The following is a 22,736-nucleotide window of genomic DNA, read 5'->3' on the forward strand; positions in this document are numbered from 1 at the left end:
GATGTCAAGACAAGGGGGCACATTTTTAACGTGAGAGGGGAGAAATTTTAAAAAAGACATGAAGGGCAAATATTTTAGACTCTGCTTCAACTGTCTTTTGATGAATAGAACCTTCTGGCAAAGACTCAACCCTCCATTAGAAATAATTTCTCCTTACCTTTGAAATGGGAAACCCTTTATTTTTAAACAGTGACCACTATTTCAATAGTCTCCCACAAAAGGAAACATGTTTTTCAAATCCACCTTGTCAAGACCCCTTAAGATCTCACATGCTTCAGTCAAGTCACCTCTCACTCTTTTAAACATGGCAGATGCAAGCCTAGCATGTTAAACCTTTCCTCGTTAGACAACTGCTCATTCCAGTGTTAGATAGTAAACCTACTGTAAAAGGCTCCCAATGCATTTACATCCTCTTTTAACTAAGGTAACCAGTACTGTGCATAGTTCTTCAGATGTGGTCTCACCAATGCCCTGTACATCTATAGCATAACCACCTATTTTTGTATTCAGTTCTTTTCATTATGCATAATATTCTGTTGTCATTCCTAATTACTTGGTCATTGTGTGCATTGAAATTTCACTGTTCCCTTCAACAATTTCAGGACCACAATTATGGTGCTCGTCCTCCACCAACACCCCCAGCTTCCCCTCCTCCAACTGTAGTAATAGGCAAAAATGAGGTGAGCATATTCACCACTGCTAATTTTGATGAGACTTCCAGTGCCACGACAATCAGCACTTCTGAGGATGGAAGCTATGGCACAGATGTTACTAGGTGCATCTGTGGATTTACCCATGATGATGGATACATGATCTGTTGTGATAAATGCAGGTAGGAATGCAACTTTTTAACCAAATCTTTTACGTTTGTGTTCATTGACATTGCAGTATAGTTTTGTTTTTTCAAAGTTTGGTACAGGGATCTTTCAAAGTCAGGTTTATCCACTTTCGTCATACAGACCAGAATTGGACCAGCTTTACGGTATATTAGTAGACCTCAAATGTGGCATTGGTGAGGCTGCTCCATTCTGGTCTCAGCAGCCCATGTTAGGGTTTGACAACAGACTTCCTCTGTCAAAAGAACTGGAGTAAGGACAGTTGCACCTTAACCTTGCTGCCAGTGGTTAAGAATCTGTTGATGGTGCACTTGTTTATAGAATCATAGAATCCCTACAGTGTGGAAGCAAGCCATTTGGCCCTTTGAGTCTACACCGACCCTCCAAAGAGCATCCTACCCAGACCTACCACCCTTCCCTATTCCTGTAACCCTGCATTTCCCTGGACACTGTGGGCAGTGTGGTATGGCCAATCTACCTAACCTGGACACGTTTGTTCCCATAGGAATAACAGTAACACAGGTAAAGTTTAGAAGGGCACCCATGGATCTGTATTATTGAAGAGAAAGAAAAATGTTGAAAACATAAAGTGCCTCATCTGCTCCTTACTGATATTTTTAAAAATATGCTAATCTAGTACTTTAGGATATCTCCCAAGGGGATGTCTGCTGTATTTGGAGATATGCTAGTTTGAAACTTAAATTACTTTAGTTTTCACAGACCCTTGACCTTTATAACACATACATTGTAACATTTTAAGATTTAAAACAAATGATAAATACTTTATTAGATGATTAGATTGAGTTTGCTTTTGTTTTTTTCAATTATTATTGTGATGAAAATCCATGCAAATTCACCCAACTTTAGTGGGCTGACAATGAATTAGGCATGCGTAGTCCCTAGGAATGATAATGAGAATGATGCCGTTACAAAGTATGGAAAATAGGTTGTTAAAGACTTTGGTTTCTATCTTAAACCCTGAATTAATACAGCAAATGATTTAGATCTTTCATTAGGAGGACAAAGATTGTATTTGTTGTATTGCCTTTTATTTCAAATATAAACAGTATGCAAAGTTATCATTGCTTTTTTTTAAAGTTAAGCAAAAGGTAGTAACCAATTGATTTGCATGGCAACAGATGAAATAATCAAAAACATAGGTATTCATTTGGATAAAATTCTTATATAATTATACAATAATGCCTACAGATTCGACAGTGAAGTTTTCAACTTAATATGTTCCTTTGATTTTTATCTTAGTGTTTGGCAGCATATAGATTGTATGGGTATCGATAGACAGCATATTCCGGAAACTTACCTTTGTGATCGTTGTCAGCCTCGGTGAGCACAATATATTTGAAAGAATGACTTTTTAAAATGATTATGAACAACATTTTTACAAATCTCAGACAACTGTAATGCTGTCTCTTCAGGTGCTTGGATAGAGACAGAGCTGTGTTACTACAAACAAAGAAAAGGGAAAATATGTCAGGTATGTGTGAATATATGATGAAGAGATACGTTGTAATTCAATTTTAATGTTGAAGCCATGAGAACCACTTGCACACAGTTCAGAAACAAACCACCAGTTGGAGAATTAGTTCCAATTGTAACCTAAACCACAGCACCCACATCTGATCGTAGCTTTTATGTTTCTAACAAAGTGGTTTTGATATTGCACTAATTCCTATTAGCTCAACTGTTCAAAAACGCTTCGTACCTACATGTTGATTTTCCATGCTGCTTTATGGTACCATTTACATTCTTACTAACTTCATGAATATCCCAGCCAGTCCTCCATTCTTTGATGTATCCCATTCTAAATTGTGAAGATATAAAATACAAGATCACAACTTTCAAAAGCGATCATCTGACACGGGTGCGTGCACATTTTGTGACTTCAGCCCTACTATTTAAAATGTCACATGTAATGGTATTAATTGTTTTAGTTGCTGAACCCTTGACAAAAAGCTATTAAAACTTTAACAAGGGTTGTTTTAGGAGGTACGTTTATCTTGTGTTTCTATCAATTAGTTTTTTTGTGTGGAACTTTATATTTTAATCTGATTTTATACATGAAATAAGCTTCTACATTATGAGGAGTGAAATAATTGTCTTATTTATTCTTCAGTTAAACATTTATCACTGTCAGATTAAGAATGTGCTCACATTCTTGTGCGACTGTGTCGGATTTGCAGTTTTGATTTTCAGAAAGTATAACCTCGATTATCTAGCAAAATAGAGACAGCTTGCAACTTCTTCTTGCAGCCCGCTGCAAATAATGGCAATTGGTGGATAATTGAGAACACCAAATTACTAAACGTTTGTTGATACTTTGCTTTAGTCGTCTTCAGTGATATGTTCTTGATATAGAGTCAGCATTGCAACTTCTAACTAAGCAATTGATTTGCTCGCTCCCAATCATTTCTTTACCTGTGATTTCATCAGACAGAGCTACAGACCAGTGGCAATCTCAGAACTTCATTTGGCATATAATACAGCAATTAAATGACTGATTTTAAAATTAACAAAAACTGAAAGAACTGCAGATGCTGTAAATCAGATGCAAAAATAGAAATTGCTGGAAAAGCTCAGCAGGTCTGGCAGCATCTGTGGAGAGAATTCAGTTCTGACGAAGGGTGATTCGACCTGAAATGCCAACTCTGATTTCTGTCTTCAGATGCTGCCAGACCTGCTGAGCTTTTCCAGCAATTTCTATTTTTGTCTTTTAAAGTTAACACACGGCTTGTATAAATAAATTCTTGCATGGAGGAACTAAGCTGACAAATCAGTAGCTGCAGCAGTAATTACTCAAACAAAACAAAATCTGTTGACATCCTTGATTTCTGCTGGCCTCTCTTCAGCTGAGTAAATTTATGCTACTGGATAAGGCAAATAATTAATGTGCAGGTAATTGAGTTTTTATTCTATAATTCTTTTATTGAAAGTTCTGTCTCGGTTCCTTATGCAAATTATTAGGTGTAATTTGTTTCTAAAAGATAATGATTACAGTGCTTTATAAGATCTTCATTTTTGCTTAAATAGATGGAGACACCAGTGCAACAGAAAGTGGAGATGAGGTACCTGTGGAGCTATATACTGCCTTTCAGCAGACCCCTACGACGATCACATTGACTGCCACTAGGGTAACAAAGGTAAATGAGAAAAAGCGAAAGAAAAGTGGAGAAAAGGAACAGTTTGCAACAAAATCTAGAAAGGCAAGTAGATTTGTTTTCCTCAACTGGAGAGGCCTGCATTATTTTGACAGCTAGTTCATTTTATACTGGAAATCATGGATCGTTAAATACATTGCATTGACAGTAAAATATACAGAAATTATTATAGCATGCCGTGAAGATCTTGCATTTTCTGAATTGTTTAGTTCACTATTAACAAAGTGTCAACAAATACCAAGAAGTTCAGCCTTCTTGATTCAGCTGCTACAATAATGTAGAAATATTTATTAAAATTGCTCACGTATTACAAGGGTAAAACTAAACCAGTTAATTGATACCAAAATTTAAAAACTTGGCTTCTATTCCCTTGAGTTTAGAAAGTTGATGTCAGACCTAATCAAGATGTTTCAAATGAGAGTAGAATTAAACGGCGAAGATACACAAGACATTGTCTGAACATAGTTCCCCATTGGCTAGATTCTATCTTGAAATCAGTGCCGGGTCATTCAGGAACGAAAGCAGGAAACATTTTTACATAGAAAGCGTAGTGAACATATAAAATTTTCTCCCCCAGAAGGTTGTGAATGTTGAGTTACTAAAAATATTCAAGGCTGTGATGAACATTTTTGTTAGGTAAAAAGTGTCAAGAGATTCAGGTTAAATTTGGATAAATGGAGTGGAACGATAGATCAATCATGATCTAACTGAATGGCAGCACAGGCTTAAGGAGCTGAATGACCTATTTAGATTTTTATGTCCTTAATTTTCCCCTATCCATTTAGTTTCTAATTTTCACTCTTTTTTTTATTTTCTTTGTCTCTCCTTTAAATTTAAATTAGAATTGTTGGGGCCAGCATGGTGGCTCATTGGTTAACACTGTTGCCTCAAGCGCCAGGGACCCGGGTTCAATTCCACCCTTTGGCAACTCTCTGCATTTGCAAATTCTCCCGGTGTCTGTGTGGGTTTCCTCTGGATACTCTGGTTTCCTCCCACAGTCCAAAGGTGTGCCGGTTAGGTGCGTTGGCCACGCTAAATTGCCCATAGTGTCCAGGCCTGCGTAGGCTAGGTGGATTAACTATGGGAAATGCAGAATTATAGGGATAATGTACAGGTGTGGGTCTGGTGGGCTGTTCTTAAGAGGATTGGTGTGGACTGAATGAGCTGAATGGCCTGCTTCTGCACTGTAGGGATTCTATGATTTCAAATACTGTATTTCTTTTACTTCTACTTATTTTCTGTGCATCTGAGCTCCCGCTGTCTGTTTTGTAAGGAAAACCAACTTTTGAGACGTTGTAATGCAGCTGAAAGTCTGCAGTGAAGGATATTTTGTATAGCTGAACTTGTGCAAGGAAACCATAAGTAAGAGTGCTATTTCTGCATATTCTGCGCACGTATTGTTTGCACTGCAATTACATCGAGATAATTCATGGAAATTACAGAATGTAGATGGAATGTTTTCCAATCCCAATATTTAGTTAACTATAATGAAATTAGTTGTCACATATCCTTTTTATTTCAAGGTAGGTGATGAGGCATTTACCTGAAAGGAAGTATAGACCACTGTAATTTTGGAGAATTCTGATATATATAGAATAATTTCATAATACTTTGAAATTATGTGGAGATCTTCAGAGGCATTTTGTTCCAGATATATCTGATCAACCTGATCAGACATGTCACTATGCATATCTGGAGCAGGTAGGACATGAACCTGGAGTAGGGACATTACCACTGTGCCACAATAGTCCCAGGCTCTTTGTTCCAGGTATTTATTTTTAATCAAATTGTCCATGGATGTTATGGCACACATCTGTAGAAGGTGGGACTCAAACCTGAGCCTTCTCAGCTCTGAGATAAGAATATTACCAACACCACGAAAGCCATTTTACTGCACCTGTTTTCCCAGGTGGTTTCCCATTCGAGTACTGACCAGGATGAATCTACTTAGCGTCTGAGATGAGACAAGTTTGGGCATTTTCAGACTAGAATGGCTGTAGGCAGGCTCTTTGTTCTAGATATTTTCTAATCTACCAGTTCAGAAATGTTATTACACAGCTCTGGAGTGGATGGGACTTGGACTCTGGCTTCCTGGCTGACAAGCAGGACATGACCAATGCACTACATGAGCTCTTTCAGGCTCTTTGTTCCTATTTTTCTAATCAGCCTGGTCAGAGGTATTATTACACCCCTGGAGCAGGTATTACATGAACCCAGGCCTCCCAGTCCAGGGGTAGGAACACTTCCACTGTGCCACAAGAGGGCCCTAAAGCTTCTTTGTTACTTGGTAGATGGTGAATAAGCAACACCCAAGGTTATTGATGATGCTGTTAGGGGAATTGAAGAAGTAAGTGGTGAGCTCTTAGTGTGTGCTATCATTTTAATGACCCATTTCTTATTAATAAAGTGCACATACAAGTAAGTGTACTTTTAGCCACTGATTGGAGAAAGCAGAAACAAACAGAGCAAGGGAAATGAGACTTTTTCGTGTATTTTTGATGGGGTATGAGTATCACTGGCAGGGTCGTTATTTGTTGCCTTACCTAGGTGCCCTCAAGAGGAGATTATAACAGTTGAACTTTGTACGTTTAGCATCCGAGGATCATTCTAACCCCATAATTGATTCTCGGCTTAAAAGCCCCAGTTTAGGGGATGTGGTTCTCTGTTGTTGGAGATTATAATTGCCTGACACACCAGTGCAGTCCAAACCTGATGTTTTTCAGGTATTATATCGCAATATATTTCCCTCCTCCTTTTTTTTTTTGCCCTTCCTCTCGCTTGCACACCAATTTGGAAATGGAGCAGAAGCAGAATTTGATGGGAGATGGTAACATAGTGATAATGTCCTACTTGTTTAGTAGTCCAGAGACCCACATTAACTCCTCTTTTTACCACGTTGGTGTTTCCATGGTGCTGAGGCTGGAATTTCTACTTTTTTAAAAAATGCTTATTTTGCATTGAACTTAAACGCAGTACTCGAGGAAGTAAAACTCAGTGTGTTGAGCAAAACTGCAATAGTTATGTTTTGCTTACAGAGGATATTTCTATGCAAGCTTCCTTATCAATATTTTATGCAGTTCTTTTGCTTGTCTCCCACTTTGCAGCTGAAAGCTTTATTGTGTTACAGACTTTCTCAGTTTCCATCAGTTTGCCTTGAACCAACCATGAAAGGTTCTTCAGGGATTAGTGAATGTGGCTGTACGGCTTTGAATAATAAAGCAGTAATAGGGAAGTCATGTTTGTTGTGCTCAATTGTAAAGCCATGCTGATTTTGAACAAAAATGTTTTCCAAATTCAAGTTTGATATTTAATTTTACTGCTATTTATAAACCATGAACATTTAAACACAGTTTATAAATTAAAATGATAATCACATCAGAAGGGTCTTTATACAAAAGTAATAATATGTGCATTCTGTCTGCAACTATTGTGTTGTAATATAAGGCATAGCATGTTTGAAACAGAAATAAAATAGTGTCCACATCTGAAGACAACTCGGGTATCTTAAGGCTGCTTTAAAAGGTTCACAAAATCTTTGGTTTTAGGAATAGAACAACAGAGTTTAAAAAAAAACAAATTATACCGATAAATCACTGGTTAGACCTCATGCCAGAATATTGTATCTAATTCTGGCATCAGACTTTTAAGAAGGATATCAAGACTCTGCTCAAGAGACCAGAGGGCATTTAATAGAATAAAGACCAGTAATGGAGGACTTCAGTTATGTGGAGAGAATACAGAAGCTGGGATTGTTCTTCTTTAAGCAGGGAATGCTCCCAAATACAGATGTACCAAATAAATTTTCAAAGAAATGGAAGAGAAATTGCTCCCAGTGATGCAAGGTCAGTATCCGGATTTAAGACGAATTTGCAAAAGGATCAGAAGAATGAACAAGGAGAATTTTGATTTTACACAACAAGTTGTTATTGTAAATGAATCCTGTAGCTAGAAAGTAAATCCGAACAACTTTGGTGATTGACCTGCTTTCCTGTGCTGGCGGCCTCCATTTAGCACTCCTTTGATCATCAGTTTGGTGTGTAACCCTCTAATTGCTTCCAAAATCTGTGGCAATCACTACAGTTTTTTTTGTGTTATTCTGTTCAATACATAGGTCCTCTGAATGTCAAGTTTTGTCTTTTAATCAGTTTTTCAAACCTGTTTGTATTCAGTTTGTATCTGGAAGCTTAATAAATTATGGTAAAATTACCTAACATAACTATGATCTTCCTGATTCTTGATGTTTCAGTCTTCCCAGCCTCGGTTTCGTTTTACTTTGGCTTGACACATCGTTGGTGTCACTGATTTTGCAGTTAAGTGGTGGTGCTTCATTGGTGATTCCATGTGTTATAACTGCAGTTATGTTTTAACAGAGTTGTAGAATGTTGCACATCTGACTATCTAGATCATAAATTTTTTAACGGGATAGTATAGTTGTTTAATTTTTTTTCTCTTCCCTTGTCTCCAGCAAGGGCTTACATGAAGACTTTAGTTGTGAATATTTGAATTTCTGTCATACAGAACTGGGGAAAGCTGTTCTTTCTTTGTGCAAGTGATTGGGGCCAGTTGGCACAAGTCATCCTTCTGGTTAGCAAGGTTGCAGCGTTGAACTCAATCCAGGCTTACATTTCATGAAAAACCAATCAAAAGTTTAATCTGCTGGATGCTGCTGTGTGTTACCTAGGAGAAAATAACAGGGACATTTGAAATTATCATGTATGTTCTATGATTTTTGTTGAATCCTGCAGTATTGCTTTTATCAGTGTGCTTTCTGTTCTTGAGATTTGAGGAAATCAATTTCATCCATTTGATGATAATAGCATCTTTTAAAGAGTGTGTTTTATTTTGTTTACTTAATTAGTGGTTTGGCTGTATAATATTAAGACTGCACCGATTATTCAAGCAATATGTGAGTAGAAGCAGGAAATGTAATTGAACAAGTAAGTTGTTATTTCTGTCTAGTTAGTAAGTATACTTTTCACTGTAGGTATTGTAAAGGGGTGAAGGCCAAGAAAGAGGGAAGGGCAAATGGAAAATAAAAATTTTATGTTTAAAAACAGAAGATGTGTAACTGGAAGTGAGGAAGATGAAAATAGAATATAGAAGCGGTGGATGAAGAAAAAGACAAATGAAGAAAGTTTGGATTTTACAGAGTTGCTTGCTTTCATGATTTTGGAGATTGCTAAGAATTTTGCCTATTTAACTCATGCTGTGGAATTTTGGTTTAGCTTTCAAATTGAGGTCTAAAAAGCATTGCTGTAGGAGAAATAGTGAATTGACGGTCTTCTACATGGTCTACTTGTGTTTCCAAATCTGGCCACCAATGACAATTCTGCCAAAATAACAGAGAATTAAGCAGATCGAAGCATTCATGGAAAACCATGCACAAATGGCATTCATGTTATGGCTTTACAAAATTGTGATATGTAAAACTTAACTTGGTTGGACATAGCACTGAGCAAAGATGAATCATAAAACCAAGAGCAGAGACATCCTTGCATGCCCAAATACATGACTTCTATTAAGTAAATAGGTAAATTTTTATATGTTTCAGCCTTTCCGAGAAGGATCTAGAAAATCTTCAAGAGTAAAGGTAAGAAGAACTTATGCTATTACAGTGATCTCGTATGTTCAACATTGTAAAAAGAATGTACACCTCCATGTATGCACAATTAAGATGCACAATTAACTGTTGAAGTGTGATATTATTCAATGATCATTTCTAATTCTGGTTCTGTGGGTTGGTGAGTGCTATGGGTAGGCAATTGAATTAGGGCTGTCTCGTCCAGTTTGGAACAGGAAATCACATGTTTGGGTGTATTCTTCAACAAAAAACAGTGATCAATTCCTTGAAAGACCTGTTTTTCTATTTTATGTGCTTTTACGATGTGGAGGCAATACTTGACTAAGTTTGTTGATTAATTTTCACCAACAAAGTAAATATCAAGTGCTAACCCATTATTTCTGCTCCTGTCTGATTTTTGGCTTTGGCAAAAAGTAATAACCCTAAAAGAACGTCATTGAAATTAATTTCAAGTAATATATTTGGGAAGGGATCATACTTTGCTACTTACAAGTCCTTTCATTAAAAGAAGTCATTAAACAGATAAGTGTTAGAAATACTTGTAATGAATTTTTGAAAGTGAACTACCATCATTTACACATTTATTGTAATTCTTAATTATTTCATTTAATCTTTGTCCTAAATTAGTTACTAATTGGTTAACTTTGGTTAACTTTAGTTCCAGTTGTAGCATTACTACTCCTTAAATGTACTTGAGAAAACATTATTAAAATGGCAAATTCATCCAAATTTTGAATGAAGTGCATGTTGTGGATTGGTGTAGATAGAATGTGTTATTGTGTTGATTATCCTAAATGTATGTTGTTCATGTGGGATTGGAAGAGGAGGAAGAGAAGCAGCAACTGAAGGGATTTATATGCGTTTACTTGTGTTGTTGCTTTTCTTGTTCAGCAATGTTCAGTATCAGAAGCCGATGTTGTTGATAATGTCAGTTTTGTGTGGGAAAACAAAATCAAAACCTGGATGGATCGCTATGAGGAAGCAGATGGGAATCAATATAGTGAAGATATCCAAAATATTCTTGAGGCACATCGACTAGCAGTAGAGATAACTGATGGACATGAAAAAATGGAAGTGGTCAGTAGATCAGACCAAAACGCCAACCTTGCAGTCTTTAAGCCTCCAATAGAGGTAAGGAATAATGTTCATACTACAACAGTAGGTAATCTTGTTAAAAGAATGTGTCATTCTGAATTTATCTTATTTTCATTATATGGAGCATTTGTTTTCCCTTTCTTTTACTTCCCAGTCATTCTGTGTTTTCGTTTCTCTTCCTTTCTTCAATTCTTCTCTCTTTTCCTTCAGTTTGCCCTCCCTGAATATTGTGACACACTACTCCCAGGTAGCCTTCCTATCCCACCATTCACACCCTTTCCCACTCTTGAATCTCTAATCTCCAAACCTGCCAGCACAATACACATTGCAAATTCATTTCCATAACTGGGCAATTATGTTACTTAATTGCTATATCTATGCTGCAATTCTATCAAAATCCTTCTGTGGTGCTTACCCATAAGTACTCTTTGTTTTTTCTTTAATCATTCATGGGATGAGGGGCGTCGCTGGCTGGCAGCATTTATTGCCCATCCCTAATTGTCCAGAGGGCAGTTCAGTGTCAACCACATGGCTGTGGGTCTGGAGTCACAAGTAGACCAGACCAGGTAAGGATGGCAGTTTCCTTCACTAAAGGACATTAGTGAACCAGATGGGGTTTTATTTCCTGTCTCCAGAACATTATCTGGGTCTCTGGATTAATAGTCCAGCGATAATACCACTAGTCCATCGCCTCCCTCGCTTGCCACCAATGTAAATCAGTTAAATATGGCCTCAAAATCTGATTCTGCAAAGTTTGTTTTCTGAGTGCTAAGTGGCATCAGTTATTTTGAGCAGGGTGTACATGCTGGTTTCAAGCCAGGAATTTTCCATTTTTGTCATCTTGATAAAGGCCAAATAACTGGAATGCAACTCCCTTACCAGCAAGAGACTTTGACACCTGTTTGAAGTCTCCACTGCAAAATTGCTGCAGACTGGACTCAGGAAAAATGTATTTACTTGTGCCTTAATATGCAGTCCTCAAACTGACAAATTAAGTTTTGAAAATATACATGGCTGAATGTGGAACTGGGGAAGTGGGTGCTGCCCTGATCCCATGTTAAAATCATTTGATGTACATAGCAAATATAAGTCTCCAGAATTGAACTGTTGGACAGTCATTGCTTTCAAATGCTTTGAAAGATTGCTCTTGACTTTGACGCTGATTTTGTCTAGCTAATTTTTAATCTAGTCTGCTAGCTTCATAATTCCATTTTTCTCAATCATCCCTAATAATCTCCCAAATAGTACTTTATCAGAAAATTTGCTTAAGTCTTTATGCATCACATATACTGCAGTTCTGCCATCCATAGAGCTAAAAAGTCAGGAAAGTTGTGGAACACCTTTTCACAATCTCAGTGGCTGCCAGTGGAATTGAAAGCAGCTTTTGTCCTTAGTTGAAAGTTCAGTAACAAGGGGGTACCATTTTAAAGTGAAAGACAGGATGTTTAGTGGGATTTAAGGAAAAACTTCTTCACCCGGAGGGTGTTGGAGTTATGGAATGCATTGCCTGGGGGTGTAGTTAAGGCAGGAAACCACACAACCTTTAAAAGTACTTGGACGAGCACTTGAAGTGTCATAACATTCAAGGCTATGGGACTAGGTAGTAGTAGATTTTTGGTGACACAGATTTGATGAGCCGAAGATCCTCTCCTGTATTGTATGATTCTATAATTCTATGCCCTGCAGCAATTTAATTACTGGGAGCAGCTTTAATTGATTTAAGGCTAGATTTCTCCTTTCTCAGGAGGATGGTCCCACTTTAGAGAGCTGCTAGCCAATTAGATTGGTCAGCAATTCAATACTCTCAACACCACCACCACCAGGAGCACTGCTGGGGCTAGAAGCGGTCCCTAATGCTGAGCAAACTGGCTTAACAGTTTGGGTTTTTATTTAGCGAGCAGTGAGAATAGAGGTATGGGGCACTCAAACTAGGGTGAAGGCCTAAGGTTTGAGAGTGTGGTGCAGATGGGAATGTCTTTGGAGTGGGAGTTGTTGCTGATGGGCTGAAGTTGTGAAAGTACCTATCATTATAGATTTGCCAAATTTTAATTCTTTTCTTAACATGACAATCAGTGCAACACATTCTAAAAATGAAGTATAGCCTTAATATGAAGGACGTTTTACAAAGTTTAAAGAAAATGTTGCACTTTTTCTACACTGCAGTGGCATTTATCTTTTGGTATTGTTTGTGGTGTTTGATTACTTCTTGAATTATGTCCCCTTTGTGAATTATTTTGCCATTGATTTTTCTGTGTGTTGTGTTAAACAAAGCCTTTAAAGTTGCCATGAAAAGCTAACCAGCAATTTTACATACTTTACCCTGCTTTATGCAGTGATGTGAAAATAAACTCATTACACTGGAATGGTTGAAGAAAATAGCAGGGAACAGGTAATCAAGCTGGTAGGGGGTTTTCTTATACACCAGTATAGACAATTGCCTGTTTCTGTTATTATAATTGGCAACATGTCCAACATTAAGATGCAAAACTTTTCTTTCAGAGTCAAATGCAGAAAAATAAAAGAATATTGAAAGCTGCCAAAGATTTGCTTCCTGATACTTTTATTATTGAATATCGAGGAAAGTTTATGTTACGGGAACAATTTGAAGCCAATGGGCATTTCTTCAAAAGGCAAGTTTAAGAAATTAAGTTCACTGTTATTTTTGTGACCATAAAATTCTTCAAACTTAACTTCTAAAAATTGTTTTAAAACTGTCTAGAATTAGCTATCTTCCTGCAGTTTTAATTCTACCTCAAGTCCTGTGGCTGTAGCCCATGGTCAACAATTCTCTTGAATTTTGTACAGCGATGGCTTTGTAATCTGTTTGTGGAGTAATCCTCTGACTTCTCATTCAAGAACATAATGCATGAAAAGATTGGCAGCCAATTAGTTTGTTGAGCCTGATCTTTTTCATTACCTATGCAATTTACTTTGTAGTATTTGCTGACTCATCAACGTAATCCCTTGAAGCAATGATCTGTTAATTGCAGATAACCTGGTACATAATTTAATCTAGCAAAATGCAATATTTTTCCATGCTCCTGACATGAAAGATTGGCACATCTTCACCACCATAGAATTTTAATGTACAGTTGGACAAATATTTAAAACACTTGAGTTCAAAATTGTTTATTCTGGAAGTTCTGCAGCAATATCCCCATGAATAATGTCTCCTCTGAGTATTCTGTAAATGAGCCTCCAATCCTTCGAGCTGATTGATTAAAGAGATGTTTAGTTTCTTGTTGTTAGCAACACGCCTCATCAGAATGTAAAATCCTAATCATTAAAGGCAAGTGTAAGGAAGGGTGAATGCCATTAGATGCAATACTTGGTTGTGTCAACTAAGTTTTAAAAAAATGACAACTGATTGAGATGAAAGTATTTCTGTAACAGTTACAAAACTATTGCAAGCATCGATAATAGTGTGACAATTTGCTTAATGGTGCCCTTTCTGTTGCATGATCAAATGTAGAAGTTACAATTGGGACATCAACAGCAACTTGTATTTGGGTAGCACCTTTAATATTATATTCTGCAAAGCACCTTCAGATATTTACCAAGATAAATTTTGAGCCAGAGAAGGAAATATTATATGCCTTAAGAGAGAGAGATGGATAGGTTTAGGAAGAAAATGCCAGAATCTGAGGGCCAGACAGCTAAAAGTACAGCTGCCGATTGTGCTTCAGATGAGATGGGGTTGGTGGTGCAAGAAGCCATGGTTAGGGATGTAGAGCTCTGAGCTTTGTACTAAATAAAAACCACAAGAACTATGGATGCTGTAAGTCAGGAGCAAAAACAGAAGTTGCTGGAAAAACTCAGCAGGTCTGGCAGCATCTGTGAAGAGAAGTCAGAGTTACTGTTTCAGGTCCGGTGACCGCTCTTCAGAAGGGTCTGAGGGTTCTGAGGGAGGGTCACCGGACCCAACACGTTAACTCTGATTTCTCTTCACAGATGCTGCCAGACCTCAGCTTTTCCAGCAATTTCTCATCTTTGTACTTCTGGAAAACCTTCCAGCGATTATGGAGGATAGAGGTCAATAATAGGAGTTGGAACATGAAAATTTTCAAATCCAGGTATTGCTGTACCCCAGTTGTCAGCATGGGTCAGTGAGCACCTGTGTGCTGGGTAAAGGGATTTAATGCAAATTAAGTCAAGAACAGCAGAATTTCGAATGAGGTAAAGTTTGTGGACAATAGAAAATAAATAGCCAGCCATTGGAATTGTTTAAAAAGGGGTAAATATTTCAGCAACAGGTCTGCTATGGTAGGGCCTGAGATTCCCAGTATTATAGAAATAAAGTATATGGTCTTCATAATGTGTAAAGAATCAGAAAATCCAGCTCAGGGACAAATAATAAACTGAGATAGTGAACTGGTTCAGTCTGAAAATTGACCAGGGAGGGCAATGAATACGTTGGTTGGGAAACAGAGTTTGAAATGTGTACTTCCAGCATTTAGTTGGAGAACGTCTGACTCATCTGAGAATGGATGTTGGGCAAACAAGTTTGCATCTCTTATTTTGATTTGTACATGGGGTATGGACTTCACTGGCTCGGCCAGCATTTATTACCCATCCCTAATTTCCTTGGAGAAGTTGATGGTGAGCTGCCTTCTTAACTGCTGTACTCCTTAGGAACTATTCCTACAGGAATTACTCTCAATTAAATTCTTTCAAGAATGAACAATCCATGTTTCTCCAAATTGCTGATTCGCTTCTTTAATGTAGAGAGGGTTTACTGTTTATTTTCCATCACTTCCAAGACTTGAATATCTCACTTTTAACTCTGTGATAAATGGACACAATACAAAATATTAAATCAGTGGAATGGATTTTTAATGACCACCTGCATTTTGAATATTCTTGTATATACTTCTAGCAAGAATCACTGGGCAGTGATTAAAGATTGAACCATTGCCACTTCATTCCTCCCTCTGCTCTCAAAACATTCAGTTAATACAAACACGTAGAAGCTGACTATAATATCAACTTAGATAACACGGTGTGGAGCTGGGTGAACACAGCAGGCCAAGCAGCATCAGAGGAGCAGGAAAGCTGACGTTTCGGGTCGAGACCCTTCTTCAGAAATAATATCACCTTCACCCTTTCCCACAGATCTAGCCAAGTCATGAGGATAACTTTTGCAAAGTTATGTGAAGTCTCAAAAATTCTAAGACTGCATGTTCATCGATAGATGTGTTTCTGAAACCAAGCAAACGATTACATGCCAAAATCAGAAAATGACTGAGAAAATAAAGTTTTTTGTTATTTATGGAAAGGGACAAATGACTATTTTTCCATGAACATAATTTAATGAGAGAACTTGCAAAGTTGTTGAAAGTAACAAACCTTGAGCAAAATTTCATGACCCAGCATTATCTTTCTTAGTATTTACTGTTTTCCTTCTAGGCCTTATCCCTTTGTGTTATTTTATTCAAACTTTCGTGGACTAGAAATGTGCGTCGATGCGAGAACATTTGGAAATGAAGCACGATTCATCAGGCGGTCTTGTATACCAAATTCAGAGGTGAGTTATTTCTTGATAAAAACATTTGGGATTAACTGTGGTTGGAGATTACAGTCAACTGTGAACAAAAGGTGCCAGTTGTTCATTACGAGCGTATTTGTTCACAGATTTTGCACAGGAACAAGTTATAATTAGGGGTCACTTTGGCACAGCAACCTTTGCAGGAATTCAGTGCCTCCGTGTAAAAGACCAGCAACTCTGAATCTTGAAGAATTGTTAATGAGACTGCAGAATCTGATCCAAGTGGTTTCAGTTGGAATAGTTACTTTGCTTCCAGATTATGGTTTTTAAAAATATTTACTCCACCAAATCTTCAGCAATAATTAAATTCCAAAGAAATTAAGTTCCACATAATAAAACTTAATTTTCAGTGCCAAAATAGTTGTTGATAATAATTAAGATTTTTTTCTAAAAATCAATAAAAATTGACTTGTCTTGGAAGGAAGAAAGTCTATTTGTTTCTGATTAATTTACTACATGCCTATCTCATAAATACTGCAAAATCTCACTCTTTCATCTATTTCTCTGCTTGGTTTTTGTTAAGGTATTGATATATCGCAGCTTTAGAAAGAGTAGTGAATCCTGGATAGCAGCTTTCTGGTTCTTGCACTTAACTGCACAAATAACTGCTAGAAATTATACTTTAAAAGTAGTAAACATCAAGGCCTTTTTTTTTTTTTTGCAAAATTGAGGCCAGTTAATTTTTTCTGCACGTTTTTGAAATTATAGGTTCGACATGTTATTGAAGATGGTATGATTCACCTTCATATCTGCTCCATGAGAAGCATTCCAAAGGGAGCTGAAATTACGATTGGATTTGACTTTGATTATGGGAACTGGTAAGTATGTCTGTGATAGTTTAATGACTGTGGACATGTTGGTAAATTTTATCATAAGCTTGAAGGGGTAAAATACTTCAGGTTCAATTTGACAATGTTTTCTAACCCTAACAAAGATTTAGTGGCAGAGGAATGAAAAAACTGTAACAAGCCACTCCTGGCAATAGTGCCATTTCTGGGTAACTATATAACTGACCACCCTGACCTGATCAACGCTCTAACATCACAACCTGACTAGCTCAAGTGTTTCCAATTCTAGATAGGTTGGGGAGATATATTAAAGAAAGAGCGTATACCTTTTCATTGGACGGATTGAGTGAAATAACTCCCTCACATGTCTGACATTGTGCCTGAAGCTAAGAGATTATTTTTATTTCCTCCTCCCATAAACAGTGCTACAGCATTTGTTACTATTCTGAATAGCCACAAATACTTTTTTTTGCTGCTGTGAGTATTGATGTTACTATCCCTTTTTGGAGTTGAGAATCTTCCTGAAGAATTCCTAAGCACTTGTGGCTATGAATTTTTGTTCCTCCACACAGCAAATACAAAGTAGATTGTGCGTGTCTAAAGGGGAATCCAGATTGTCCAGTCCTCAAACAAAACTTGGAGCCAACCGAAAACCTCAGCACTGGCTATGAAACGAGAAGGAGAAAAGGAAAGAAAGAGAAGGACAGCTTGAAAGATAAAGATGCTCAAAATCAAAATGCCACTTCTGATACTGAAGGAACAGCCACCAAAACGAAAACTTTGGATAACAAACAGAGAAAACTGTCTCCTCTCAGGGTGTCTCTGTCTAACAACCAGGTAAAAACATGGCATATCTTGATATAGGAATTAATTTTGACTTGATAGCCAGCTGTATACCCCTGTAGCAGCTGATCTAGCGAGAATATAGCTCTCCATCATCTGTAGAGAGAGTAGTGCAGATCATGTAAAGCAGTCATTTCCATCTTGCAGGAGCCAGATATAATTGAGGAAATAGAAGAAAAACCTCCAGTTAGCAATGAAGTAGAGATGGAGTCTGAGGAGCAGATTGCAGAGAGAAAAAGAAAGATGGTAAGTTGACAGGCAAATAGCTGCTTCATGCTATCTCTAGACTTCAGGCACTGATAAAGCTTTAAATGAATGCTAATTGTTGCTGCTTTAGAAATTGGGTTTCCATTAGTATAATTTTATAAGTTGTATTTTTATTTGCGCGTTGAGTTCCCTCTGAGTCGCTAGTCAGATTTTAGCACCTAAAAGATATTGTATTTATTTGTAGAATATTGCTGCAGTTTTTGTGTCAATGTAGTGGTCCAATTTGCCTCGCTGTGCTGCTTCTTGTAAAAGCTTAAATCTGTCTTTAATCAGATGTTTTGATACTTCTCTTGAATATATTTGATACTATGATGCTTTCAGGAATTATATCAAGTAACTTCTAATACTTAACTGAAGAAGAACACCCAATTCTGATTGGCTGAGAATTTAGACACTTAATCAGCATTTCTCACATTTCAGAGTGTGGTAATTAATTTTATAATCCTTACCCCCTTCTCCACACCTTCAATTTTCCCTTTCCTTTTATTTGGCCATCATAATTGTCCATGTTTTTGACAACGCAGTTGATGATGTTGCTTCCATTCCACTGAGAGAAAAAATAAGGGAATGCTAATATTATGGGAATATTTCTTGACAGTGCAGTGAAAAAGAATGAATTAACCAATGTCATTTATTAATTATGGTCATTATGTTAATTAATTGCGTTAATTAATTTAAATGTCCATAGGTACCCAATATTCCTAAAGGATAGACAAGAAGCAAGAGTGAAGTTGCTTTATTGGTTAAGGATGACATCAAAGCTGTATTAAGAAATAATATTAGTACTAGAGACCAAAATATTGAATCAGTCTGAGTGGAAATGAAAAACAAGGGAAGAAACCACTTTGCAGGAGTAATTTACAGGCCTCCAAGCAATGCTTCCAAAGTAGGGCATAGTATAAACCAGGAAATAATGAGGGCTTGTGAGAAGGGCACAGCGGTAATTATGGGCAATTTGAACGTGCGTATTGACTGGATTAATCAGTTTGGCAAGGGGTAGCCTCGAAGAAAGGAATTGCTTCTTAGAACAATGTGTAATGGAGCCAACCAGAGAACTGGCTGCTTTAGATTTGGTATCAGTGTCAGTTTCAGGTAGGGCAAGTCATGCTTGACAAACTTGCTGGAGCTGTTTGAGGATGTAACCAGCAAAGTGAATAATAGGGATCTGGCGGATGTGGTATATCTAGACTTCCAGAAGGTATTTGACAAAGTGCTGCATAAAAGACTGATCAAGAAGGTTAGATCACAGGGGGTTGAGCATAGAGTATTGGCTTGGATTGACAATTGGCTGACTGAAAGAAAGCCAAAGTTGAGATAAATGGATCTTTCTCTGCATGGTGAACTGTAACTAGTGAGGTGCCACAGGGTTCAGTTTTTGGACCTTAACTATTTACAATCTATGTAAATGATCTGCAAGCAGAGACAGTGTGTAACATAGCTAAATTCGCAGACAATACTAAAATAGGTGGGAAAGCAGGCTGTCATGAGGAGATAGAGCTTTACAGATGGATATTGATAGCCAGGAAAATGGGCCAGAATCTGGCAGATGGAATTTAATGTGGATAAGTCTAAGGTTGTCCATTTTGGCCAGAAAAATAAAAGAACAAATTATTATTTCAATGGGACACTAATTCATTGTACGTCAGTACAGAGGGATCTGGGTGTCTTTGTGCATGACTTGCAGAAGGTGGGTATGCAGGTGCAGCATATAATAAAAAGATAAATTGAATCCTGGCATTTATTGCAACAGAAGTGGATTATAAAAGTTAAGTGTTGTTACAATTTATATAAGGCATTGCTGATACCACACCTGGAATTTTGGTCTCCTTACTTGAGGAAGGATGTGGTGGCACTGGAGGCAGTTCAGAGGAGATTGACCAGATTGATTTGGGATGAAAGGGCTATCATACGAGGAAACGGTTGAATAGCTTGGGCCTGTACTCATTGAGGTTGAGAAGAGTGAGAGGGGATTTGATTGAGGTATATAAAATGCTAAAGGGGATTGATATGGTCGACTTTGAATAAATGTTCCCCTTTGGGACAGTCTCTAACAAGAGATCATAGATATAGAGTGAGTGGAGGTAGGTTCAAAACTGAGATGAGGAGAAACTATTCCTCTCAGACAGTTGTGAATCTGTGGAACTCACTGCCCCAGAGTGCAGTGGAGGTAGAAGCAATTCACAGATTCAAGAAAGAAATAGATATGTTTCAGGTGAAAAGTGGGATAAAGGGCTGTGCAAAGCTGACAGGAAAGTGGAGTTGAGACCAGGATAAGATCAGCCATGACCATGTTAAATGGTGGAATAGACTTGAAGGGCTGGATTGCTTACACCAGTCCTAACTCCTATATTTCTGTGTTCTAAGAAGCATACTTTATCTGGAGAGTAAAGGGAGTTGATGTTGAATCCCAGTTATCTGTTAAGTAGGAAGACGGAAAATAGAAACAAATTGGGTGTTACTTTTACCTGAAGATGTTGTGAGTTCTTTAATATAGTATACTGCCCTATAGACATAGAATGTCTCTGCTGTGGGTCAGGAGACCTTGTTCAAATCCAACCTGCTCCAGAGATTTGTCATTACATCACTGGATAAGTTGATTGAAATATATCTACGGTGAGTTTAGTGTTGCAGAGCTGAAATATTTTTAATTCCAGAGATAGCCCAACTTATATTGTTATCTCTAGTTGGATAAAGCTAATCCTGCAGAACCACAGTGCGCTGAAAGCTGCTCTGATAAGCAAGAAGCTAGATGCAAGACACATGTTTTATGACCAAAACAGGCTGATAGTTGGGAGTTAAAAGCTGATGACTAGTTCCTATGCTTTATACTGATCTGTACAGTCCAATAAATGATGATTAGAGAGAATGACTGGCTGTGATTATGTAACATCCCATTATGTCATACATGTCCATTATCCCTGTTCTCAGATTTGCTGTTCTTTATATATTCACCTAAAATGAACAGATGGTAAGATTGTGTAAATTTTCCCCACTTTTTTTAACAATTATTGCCATTGCCATTGTGATATACAAGTGTTGTACAAGAGTGTGCTTCAATTCAGGTTATGGACAGTTAGTGAACAACATTAAAAATGCAAGGGCTTGGAATTTGAGCAAAAAACGAGCATGTAAAAGTGATGACGTTCTCAAAGTGTCACCTAAATGGTCATTCAACACACTTGGATGGTAGAGTACAGATTATTTGCTTTTGTTGTATGTAGGTAAAGGTATGCTTGTACTAGTTGAAGTTATTTTTACTTTGTGCGCTATACAAGACTGTGACGCCCTTTAGGCTGGGTCCGTAGAGAATTTTATAGGTATCCCTGTTATAGTTCATGTGTCACTTTACTGCCATTAACATGGAATAAAAATGATGTGGTTTTGTTGCATGTGAAAGTAAACTTACTGTAAAAGCCTTCCATGATACATTGAGAACTGTTAGAAACCATGTTTAAACTTAAAGCCAGTTCTTTTATAAATGTAGATTTTTTTTTAATGTGTTGAAATATCCTTCAAAAATACCACGTATGTTTGTTCTTACCTGTGAAGCGTGGACTAAAATATGCAAGACATATTTTGAACATGCTATAGATGTATTTGTCACCATTTTTACAACAGTGAAAAAACTGGCATCCATGTGATCCACCGTGGATAGGTGGGACAGTTTTTACATGACATGTATCCCACAGGAATGTCATTAACATACTTGAATTAGGCACCAGCTGCGTGGTTGGAATCCTGATTTAAAATTTGCTGCTGTGCAAGTTTCTCAGAGGTCAGGGAAGTTGGTATTGAGAAGGAGATAGGGTTTTTTTCTCATACTCCCTCTCAGCTCGGAAGAAGACTGTTCATCTTTATCCCTCAAAGAAACATCTGGCTGCTCTGAATGTGTCCCCAATGACTGACTGACTGCTTCTTTCTCTGGTTATGACACTGAGATCCAATCTCTCCTTCCATCACCAATGACCTGTCTTTCCAGCCAACCTCGATGGCCAGTACTGCCACACCCCCAACCCAGATCTGACCTCTGAATTGCCCTTTTGCTCCCAATTGCTGGGTAGGGGCGCTAAGAATACCTGGGCAGAGGCCTCCTGCTAATTTCCCCTCCTGACCATCAGGCAGACTGACAGTTTGGCTGACTGCTGCTTGGAAAATTGAAGAAAAAGATTTATTAGAAGTCCTGTTATTAAGTCTGACAGAGCCTATGTGTAAAAAAAAAAATATGAGGATGCTGGACATCAGAAATACAAACAAATTGCTGGAAAACTTAGCAAGTCTGGCAGCATCTATGCATCTCTTTTTAGTCTGCTCTGCATTTTGATTGCCTCTCCATAAAATATTGTGGCCATGTTGTATATAGTTTCCTGTGATCACTATAAATGCTTGGAGCTGCAGTTTGTGTGCATAAAAAAAACAAAGCAATATGAACAGCAAGGAAGAGCTGGTACTAAAGTAGTAAAGAATTCAAGACAGCTAAGCATAATCATAAAAGAATGATAGTAATCATTTTGCTTTGTGTTTGAGGTTAGATTTCCCTTATAACTTTAGGCCGATATCACACAAAAAGACCAAAGTAACTGTTCACCAGCTACTGCAGATTATGCTTTA

At 37.5% G+C, this 22,736-nt stretch overlaps 1 protein-coding gene across 5 annotated transcripts in view; it reads left to right on the top strand.

The window, feature by feature from the left end:
• Positions 1–22,736, top strand: part of kmt2e (lysine (K)-specific methyltransferase 2E) — a 98,293-nt gene that overhangs the window by 39,673 nt on the left and 35,884 nt on the right. For 3 of the 5 annotated variants that reach the window (XM_048610458.1, XM_048610461.1, XM_048610462.1), the window contains exons 4-14: positions 603–832; positions 2,097–2,177; positions 2,270–2,328; positions 3,882–4,054; positions 9,561–9,599; positions 10,482–10,721; positions 13,185–13,315; positions 16,092–16,209; positions 16,939–17,048; positions 17,591–17,855; positions 18,009–18,107. In XM_048610458.1, coding sequence (XP_048466415.1) covers positions 603–832; positions 2,097–2,177; positions 2,270–2,328; positions 3,882–4,054; positions 9,561–9,599; positions 10,482–10,721; positions 13,185–13,315; positions 16,092–16,209; positions 16,939–17,048; positions 17,591–17,855; positions 18,009–18,107 — 1,545 coding nt within the window. The remainder of the gene's footprint in view (positions 1–602; positions 833–2,096; positions 2,178–2,269; positions 2,329–3,881; positions 4,055–9,560; positions 9,600–10,481; positions 10,722–13,184; positions 13,316–16,091; positions 16,210–16,938; positions 17,049–17,590; positions 17,856–18,008; positions 18,108–22,736) is intronic. The other 2 variants (XM_048610459.1, XM_048610460.1) reach the window with 2 other exon arrangements.

The sequence above is a fragment of the Rhincodon typus genome, chromosome 22, assembly GCF_021869965.1.
Source record: "Rhincodon typus isolate 14 chromosome 22, sRhiTyp1.1, whole genome shotgun sequence".
NCBI lineage: Eukaryota > Metazoa > Chordata > Chondrichthyes > Orectolobiformes > Rhincodontidae > Rhincodon > Rhincodon typus.